The 9,941-nt window shown below is 36.1% G+C and overlaps 1 protein-coding gene across 1 annotated transcript in view; it reads right to left on the bottom strand.

Moving 5' to 3' along the window:
- Positions 1–785: 785 nt before the first annotated feature.
- The window catches only part of CCDC169 (coiled-coil domain containing 169), a 33,658-nt gene continuing 24,502 nt past the window's right edge, over positions 786–9,941 (bottom strand). Inside the window, exons 7-8 of the mRNA XM_074931884.1 lie at positions 7,440–7,516; positions 786–3,984 (exon numbers count right to left, since the gene is read on the bottom strand). Of these exons, the coding sequence (XP_074787985.1) occupies positions 3,882–3,984; positions 7,440–7,516 (180 nt within the window). The 3' untranslated portion in view covers positions 786–3,881. The remainder of the gene's footprint in view (positions 3,985–7,439; positions 7,517–9,941) is intronic.

Here is a 9,941-nt window from a genome sequence, read left to right as displayed (position 1 = left end):
ATGTCTTTAGAAGAGAGGGATAAATCGATCTGCCAAGTTAAATGACATACTGCCAGGTTTGAAAAGCCTCATTATCTGATCTAGAGCTGTCTGCCATTAGTGTTGACACCTGTATGTAAAGAGATAAAACTGTTGCCATTAGCTGTGATTTTCATCCACGCACTTTACTTTCGCTTCCAACCAGAGTTAGTTCAAATTACTGTCTATGTTTGACACCTGTCCAGCAGCAACAGCAGAAACTTAATAACACAGTAGTTTGTTTATTCATGGTTTTTTTTTTTTTTGCTTGCTACTGTGTCTGCATCACATTTCTAAAAATGTCTGTGCAGCAACTTCCACTACTGGAAATATACTAAACTAAATTATGCGTCTCATCTTTACCAGTGGAGAATAAATATCATAGGAATTGGGGAAGCTGTGAACTGTACCACCTAGTCAGTTATTTATATGGAGAACCCATTAAACAAAGTATTTAAGCAATGAAATATTTTGCTTATTGTTAATAATATCCTGAATATGCGGAAGCTCATCACCCAAGTTCTCTGTAGTCTGTGGTTATGCTGCACAATTACATAATAATCAACCACAGAGTCAATGCCTACCAGGTAAACATTTTAATATTATTCTCTCATAGAGGAATACAGTGGTGCTACACTGATTTATTAAAAAGAAAAATCACAACTCAATACCCTTATAAACCATGAGACTTAAAAAAAAAAAAAAAAAAAAAAGGTATTTCAGGAAATAAGAAATGTTTGCTTACCAGCCATGTGAGTTTTTTTTTTAATTCATATTTTCCAGCAACAATACAGGTAAATACTTAAAATGCCATAGTTACCTCAAAACCATGACTCATCTGAAATCAGTGGAGTTAGATGAGTAACCATGTAAGGGAAGCATACTCTCAAGTCCCAAGAGTTAGGATATCAAATTTCTCAGTCCATCAATTAAAGGCACTTACACTACAACCAGTACATCTGGAATCCCAGTTATATTCTGTGCTGCAGGAAGAAGTTTGGTCAGATTCAGACCTTCACCTCTAATTCTGTCTTCCTCTGATGCTTAGGTCCATTTGCTCACTGACCACAACTGTCAGCAATTCAGTTTCCCATTTTTGTCTTTGGATTTGTTCACTGTTTAGAATATGATGCACAGAAACTTTAGAGGAGACAGAATTTATCTTCTAATGGTTAACAACATTACAAAATATCTCCCTGCCATGAAATCAAGGAAAAACCAGACAACACTACACTTTCATCTCTAATTTAAATAAAACTAGTTCTGTGATTCAGTCTTCTTCGCCTAAAATGATACTACATACTGTGCTTTGAGGGATTAATTACTCCTAAATGTGCTGAAATACTAGTATAGAAGATATTGTGTAAAGACATGTAGCTGTTCATTGCTGCAAATGTAAACAAACCCCATTTCACAGCACAGCATAATAGTAGTGAGAAACATCCATGCAAGATAAATCCAGGAGTTTCAAAACACTCGTCCATCCAAAAGCACCAAACCAAACCAAACAATCCAATGTGGTTCAGGAAAGCTAGCAGTGTAAAAGTTTTATTTGGATCCAAAGAAATAACACACTTTTGAAACTAAAAGCTATCTTTCTGCTGTTGCAAAGAAACTTGAGTCATCAAACTTAATCATTAGGGTGTCCTTATTTTGAGAAAGCCAGGACAAAAATGAACTGCCAAGTAATTTAAAGAGTACAGAACTATAGCCATTTTGCACAGAAACATTACAGCTGGACACACAATTAGAACAACACGTGTTTTAGAGAGTAATTATCATACCACTGAGTTTCAAATTCTGAACTTGTTCCTGGCAAGCTGACACAGGGACTAAATAGTACATAGCCTCCTCTCCTCAGGTCCTTACTGTACCAAACTGTACCAATAAATGTATCTTCTTAGCCTTCAGAAAAAAATGCCTCTTTTTAAGTCCTCAGTCAGGACTACCCATAAGGAAGGTGTCCACATCTCCTGCTGTGAATAAATGCTGTTCTGCCACATTTGTGCAATGTTTCTTGTAATTTTAAGGTGCTACAGGGACTGGACTTGAGTGCATTAACCAACATTTGATTCAGAGGCAGCAGTAGTAAATGTCTGCTGCATGAATCCAAGAACTGGATATTCTTCACTCCTGCAGATGTCTCTTGTCTCTTATGCCAACAGGACTATTATGGTGATTTTTTTTCTTTCTCCTTCTCCACAATGACAAATGCCAGCACAATCAAAGTCTGGAAATTTTCCATGTGAAAAACAGGAACAGAAGAGTGCTAACCTAATCAGCTGTGCTATGCTCTCAGCTGTAACTGTGAGGAAAAAAATTGCCAGGCAGAGCACCCTGCTTATGAAAGAATGATACAAAGTACATCATGGTGACATTAGAAATATCTGTAATAAATCTGTAACAAATGCTATATAAGAGAAAAAAATAGGGCTTCCACACTGAATATGCTGTACAATAATGTAGGTCTGCTTTCTCTGCATTTTAGAATGACGTAATTGATCTTTTTGTATGACTTTAATTACAGCCTCACTTTAATGCTGCTCGTAATAAGGAACTATTAGTATTGCTCTTAAAGAAGCAAAAAGCTTTATTAGATACTGCAAAGAGCTAGGTATGCTCTTAAAAATAATAAAGGGTAGTCAATCAATCACATTTGCTCTGCCAAGAGCTTTTAAGACATAATCTAGAAGCTTGAAGCTTCATTACCAAAACATTTTTCCTGTTGCCACTTAAAAAAATTCTGCTGAAGTTTAATGACTAAAATGTAGGTAATGAAACTGCAACAATAATTGCACACCTAAGAATGAAAATACAAAGTAGTTCTACTTTCATTGAAGAGATGACTTTAAAAGACTGGCACTATTTTGGATCCTAAAAATACATGGATCAGTGCCACTGGGAGAATACACACAGAATTTTATGGAACACAGACTGAGAGTTGAGATTTCAAATAGTAACATACTAATACAAGGAAACATGGTGTGTATATAGTGTTTAAAAGAAACAACCCCTCCACAAGATAGGCTCTGAAGAATCCTTAATAGAAAGTGTTCAATTTTTCTTTTGTTTCTACCCATTACTAGTGTTTAAAGTAGCTGGAAATAGTGTTATGCTTCTAAACCATGCAGAGAGAAAGTGATGGTCAACACAGTATCTGTGTCAAGCCAGCTTTTAAAAAAGTTAAATTTGGAGGTGTTTTGTCTTCTCTGCTATAGTAAGAAAGATCATGGAATATAAACCAACTTTATACTGTAAAGGAACTCTACTGTATGGTATCATGTAAGAAATCAGACTGACTAGTAAACTATGCTGTCATTCTTTTTTAAAGCCAAATGAAAGGCATGATCAGCTGTACCGACATCAGACTACTTCAGGGTCTCTCTTTGCTGCCTGCACTGAATGGGGATGTTCTTGGATGGAATTTTGTTTGAGATTTACTGGTTTGGGTGGTGAAATAACACTTCAGGTTACATCAGTTTGTTTTTTTCTTCTTCTTGGCTGAGAGGTCAAAAAATGTTACAGACTTGTTTGTTTTCAGTGGTTGCTGTGCAGTCAGAGTTCTAGGATCTACCTAGTGTATAAAGACATTAAATGTTTTCTAAGGCTTCCAACTCCCTGACAGCCAGAATCACTCATGAGAACCAGAATGGAAATGGTCAGAGATCACCAGCACAAAGATGGCAGCTAGAAGAACAATTCTGTTAGGCAGAGGAACACTTACATTAAGGCTGCCAAAAACACATGACAGGCTGGGTTTGGTATTATAATAAAGCACAAATACATTAATTTTCAATTTAGAAACTTTCAGTTAAATTAAATTATTTTAAAAGTGATTGGAAATTCTTGGCATTAATATTAAATCAGTGCTTTAGTTTTGGAAGATGCTTCACTCCTACAGTCTTTTTAATTGATCCTTTTTGAGGATTAACCATCTTCGGGTTTCCTGGAACACTGTATCTCCCTCTGAAATAAAATAGGTGAAGTTAGTCATCAGTTGTCACATTCCCTGTAAGCTTCAACTGCTAGAAATTTGCATACTTTTTATATTTGCATAACTGATTACTATTGTGAATTAATAAACCTGAGAGGGGAAAAACCAAGTATATTTCTGGCTTTGCAGGCTAGCAGAGCATCTAATTATTCTGCATACAAACTCAAGCCTCATCTCAATTCCTACTTCCTGTTACCTAAATGATGGCATTTGAAGAACATGAACAGAATACTAAACATTTGCACAAAGAGAATGATAACTGGCTAAGGAGACATTTTTATGTCCCCATTAGGAAATGGAAAAAGCACTTCATGTAGTTACAGTTCTTTGCAGGTATTCCACTCTGGAGACAACACTCTCGAGCCCATGATCTTACAGAGGAAATTCTGTCAGCAGACTTCTGAAGTGGTACTAATCATGGATACATACACCATCTACATGAAACCTGCTAGAGCTGTTTTCATCTTGATCTTGTAAGAGAAATCAGTAGGAATGTAAACAAATCTCCAGGCAGGGAACGGTGATTCCACAAACTGGAAGGGTCACTCGTGATCAAGCAGCATGCACCTCTACTCTTATGCAACATTTGTTCCTCTCCCTGTTCATTACTACAGTGGACAGAACAGCACTCCACGTACTCTAACAACAATATACAGGGTTTCAATGTCTTTCTCAAGTAATAGGCACTGTGAAGGAAAATATATCATAACATCACACAATTATATTCATGATGATAGCCAAAGAAATATTTTGTTATGGAGTAGAAGCTATGATGACACGATCTATGTAAGTTTCAAATTTCTGGGCAGGCAAACAGCCAACAAAGTTGTCCCTATGGCTAGCTAGTCTTCTAGAGACTGACACATCCTTTGTTCCAGCTCTTACAAGCAGTCATGGTCTTGAAGGGAGACCTGCCCCCATAGAGATAAAGAGCTACTTCTACTCAGAGCTTGGAAAATCAGAACCCAAGGACCCAGTTTGCTCAATAATCAATTGATTATTCAAATTCAAATCAATTGATTACTCAAAATCAATTGATTAATCTGTAGATCACTGTAGAGCTGTACCAAGCAGACAGTGCATCTCTGTATGGAATTCTGCAGGCAGCAAAACCTCCTTCCACTCAAAACCTGCTGGATTTATGGGCTTAGCAGCTAGTGCAGTGTTGAAGCTGAGCTAAAAAGCCCTGCTATATGCCTCAGTCTAACAGTAAGGGCTCAGAATGACATTACACTGGCATTCAGATTGCATCAGAGACATGAGTCATCAAGGCATCCATGTTTTTCCTAATTGTCAGCTAGCCTATCTTATTCTTGTCCTGTAAAATACCATAAAAAGGACCTCTACTGAACTTGGCTTCTACGTTTGCATGGCCAGGAAACTTAAAACATCAACAATTAGTGTTCACAATTACTACTCAAAAACGTTTCACTGTTGCTTTAATATACAGGTTAGGTTTTCCACACCTGTACCTATAGTTAAAACAAACATAAAACATAGTTTCTTAGTATGGTTTGAAGTCCAGTGAAGGCAGGTGTTTTCTGAAAGGCCAGCAGAAGTGAGATAAGAACTCTAGACAGAAAATTTTCAAATTATTCTCAAGAATAATTTATTTTCAGTCATGCAGGTCTTCTCTTACTTGAATGAAATTATTTCTCATTAATGTCAGCTTGAATGAACAACCTTCAGGCTGTAAATCAAAACATAATTAAAAAGGAATAATATAACAATGGCTGTGTTAACCTTGTGATGACCAAGGAGGGCTTACTTACATTCTAGTATTTCCTTAAAATACAAACTATGCCAAATCCCCATTCTTATCTCCATGTTGCCAGCTAAGACCAAAGTTTGACCTGAAAGTTCTAAATCACTGGTTATAAAAGCCAATGCTTTGCAAACTGGGTCCTTAGCTACTGAGGACAATTTAAAAGATGAACAATTCCCTTCATGTGCATAAAGCACTTTGGAAAGTCAAAAAAAAAAATTCTCCAAGGAGAAAGGTGTTGAAAGGAGATATGTTGTTACAGTATAACTCTTCTGACACCAGCAATTACAGGACAGTTTATTTTCTTTTGTTTGATATAAAGAATATTACAGAAACTGTCGTATAATGTCAGGGTAAGTAAGGGACCACTAAATAAATTAAAAAAAACCTCCAAGATAATCACAGATCAGTGCTAACCCTCAGAAAACCTCAATATCTGGCTGATGATATTTAATCTCCCAGCAGAGACAGTGAATTCTTCTAGTTCTAGCTTCCTGACCTTCTCCACATGAACTATCTTAAACATCACTGGGGCCAGAAGCAACACACTGGCTACATACGGAGCACCTCAGACCCATACGGTGCTTTTTCTGTGTTGAGAAATTTCAGTTATAGACTTTAATTCATATTGTACTATATTAATTCATATTCTACTAACATCCTCTCCTGGAGCATGAAGAGCCAGTGTTTTAATTTATGAAACCCTGTGATTCTGTGCTTAGTGAAAGGATAAAGCTGGTAAGCAAATATATCTACACTATTTCATGCTTATAATTTATTCATTACATTTTCAGATGTTCCCAATATGTATTGTGTATGCTTATTTTAATAATATAGGTAAGTGGGTCCATGGAAGAGTATTCACTGAGATACTAAATACATAGAAAGCTCAGGAAGTCTCCAAATATAAACTATTTGGGAGAGTTCCAAAAGCAAATATTCTATCTGCCTGCTTACATACTTTTGTAGGCATCTACTTAGAACCACTGGAGGCAGGATACTGGGTCCAACACACTTTTGATGTGATTGCCTGTATTCGTCATACTTTGAAGAATAGACTTAACATATTCCATTCAGTTAAAAAGTAAATCTCCAATTCCGAGCTTTCTCAAAAGCACCACAATCAAAAATTCATTTTCTTTCTATATGGCTCTGAGCAGGTGGGCTCTTTTCAAATTCAGATTTCTAACCCATATAAATAGAAATCTGTTAAACAATGCAGCCTTTATAGGTTGTCATCTAAAATCATTCACATTATAATCCACGAAAAGCTTTACAATCTCTATTTGCTAAAAAGGACCAAGCAAGGCTTTTATTTTAATTGAATTACCTTTAATGGACTAAAGGGTATACTTGTTGCACCCAACTCTGCAGTAATAATGAAAAAATGATCCATTCTAAACACATGTTGAAAGGGAAGAACATCAGAGGTATTGTAAGATTTCAGAAAGACCCCTTAAATATGTGTATTTTCAGCATTACAACATACTTAAATAAAACTGCTTGAAAAGCAGTTATGAAAAATGATGTTAAGAATAATACTTTGTTAATAAGGTTATTCTCAGTGATATTTACCATGAAGAGAAAGATGCAATATTCAAAACATAGTACTTAGTAAAAACTAATAAACCAGAAAACAGAAAGAATACAAAGGAAATTTACCTCAGTATGTGGTTTTCTCCCTTGCATGTCAGAGCATCTGATTTCTGACTTTCAATAATTTTAAGTGTAGATGAGATCTGCAATAGCCAAATTTTTACAAAACAAGTTAAATCCTAGCCACAATCACAGTTGAGGAAGTAAAATATTTCCAAACTAATTTTGACCCATGATGGTCTTCCTGATATAAAGTACTTTAAGCACATATTATACTGATACCTTGCTGCTTTGGGGAATTCAGCACATGCCAAAATCCCTTGCTGTGCAAAAATACCATTAGTTATTAAGCTGGACAATCAGAGAATATGTAATTTCAATCACCATATTTTTGGTTATACTGCCTATAACTCCATATTTTCAATGAAGAAGCATTATATTTCTAACACACTTCCTGAATGAGAAACAAAACAAATTATAGTCACTTATTTGTACTTTTGAATGATTAAAGCATTAAGAACAGGAACTACTTCTAAAAAATTAACACAGCATGGAAATCTCTGCATGCTCTGGAAACCGGTATTACTGGACATACTGAAGAAATCCCAGTTGTTACCCTTGGTATTGCATTTAACAGAATCTGAGCAGGATTAAATCTGTTGGTTCTCCTATTCCTTAGCTGACAGGGCTTTCTTCTCACCCAGCACTTGCTGGCTCACCCAGCTGCCTTTATTACAGCTACCTCTCAGAGGGACAGAAAAACAGAAAATGGAGAAGCTTCAGGGCTTGTCTGGCTGCTGTGCACACTCGGGTGTCTAGTGTAAGTGAATGGAATTTTCTCAGCCCCTTTAAACAGATCCATCAGGAACATGTAATAAATGTACGATAATCTTGATATACAAAGTATCGGCTACACCAGACCAGTGAAGATTTTGTGAAAGTCTAGAGCTAGACTTTGGGACAAGGTTTGGATTATTATATTACATTACATTACAACACAACATTACATTTTATAGCATGTGTGGAAACATCTTGCATTTGTGAGAAAAAAATCTGGCACTGAAGACCGTCTCACTGCTTGTAAGACAATGGTTTCTACTGTGCTTCCACATATACAATGCACTAGGCACGTATTCCTGGCCCAGCCATAGCAAAGTCAGCTATAACAAAAGCAGAGTCTTGTCAGAGTGCAAGTGTAAAAATGGAATAAGATCTGCACAGATTTACCTTCTTGAAGGCAAGACATTGTTTGCACTCAAGGAACACCAGTACAAAAGATGATGTCTAGTATAATTTATAATCTTTCTGAGCACATGTGATTCTGTGACGCAAGGCAAGACCTATGCTACAATTGCCTTCACTATTTTTTCAATTTATATGAATACAGAGTGCCAATATATATGATTATTATCCATAGCACTGTTTTTGCTTGTACAGTTTACTCCAGGCCTATTCCAACTCAAATGAGCTGCTGTTGCACAAGCAGCTTTCCAGCTGTACCTATCTATAACTGTGGGTTTTTTCTGCAAAGAAATCCCAGTCACAAGTTAGACCCTACTACACTAGTAAAAGTCTCTGGTAAAAATCTAGCCTGGAAGAATGGCCCTTTTAAAGATCTGCTATCATTCTTCTTTGCCTGCTTCTCAGATAGATTTCTGAATACCACCAGAAAGTGCTTTGAGATTTGTGGAGTCCACATCCCAAACCAACATTTTTGCAGACTGAAAACAAAACAAAAAAAGCAAACCAGAATACAGCATAAACCATCAGTGCCTCTAGCAGGAGTTCTCAAGTTTTGGAAATCTTTATTTTAAAACTATCATTTAAAATTGACTATATTATGGATCCAGACAAGACAAACAACAAAAGCACTCAGAAGATACTTATATTTTGTAAAAAAGCAGACAAGCACTTGATAATAAAAAAGATAAATAAAAGAAATAGCTGCTCAGGAGCATCTCTCCTCTGCTTCTGCTGCAGGCTTCAGGAGGGATCCAAAACAGAAAAAAACCCAAAGCATCTGGAATATTTTAACACCTACCAGTAAAAATTTCCATTCCATTTTTTTTTTTTTTTTTTCGGGAGCTACAGAAAAACACAAACATAACAAGGAAAAAAATGCCTAAAAAGATATTATATCCATTCTCTGCAGCTAAGAGTGTCACTGGAATATATTGTCACAGGACAACAATATCCTGTAGTATATTTACTTTGGGATGTATGGAAAATGTTAGCCTATGGGTAAATCTTTCTAACTCAACTGCTGCCAACATTACTGTGCAGACTCTAGAATAGTGGCATTTTAATATAGCTGAAAAAGTCCGCACTGAATACAAGTTTCTTTCTGTCACTATTGTTAAAAAATGAACTGTTAAAAGGGAAGGCATACATATGCAGATTTAAAAATAATATAAAAGCAACAATCAAATCAAAGTCGTAGTAGAACAGGACCTGAAGCGACCAGATGAGCCAGATTCTTTTGCAACTAACAGTCAACCATGATTAGGTTGACTGCCATGTTCAGATTAGCAACATAAAAGGTAGATGTCTAATCTAAACTACTCACCT

The sequence above is a fragment of the Athene noctua genome, chromosome 1 (genome assembly GCF_965140245.1).
Source record: "Athene noctua chromosome 1, bAthNoc1.hap1.1, whole genome shotgun sequence".
Lineage (NCBI taxonomy): Eukaryota > Metazoa > Chordata > Aves > Strigiformes > Strigidae > Athene > Athene noctua.
Note: the sequence above shows the minus strand (reverse complement) of the source record. Positions and strands in the feature narration are given on the sequence as shown.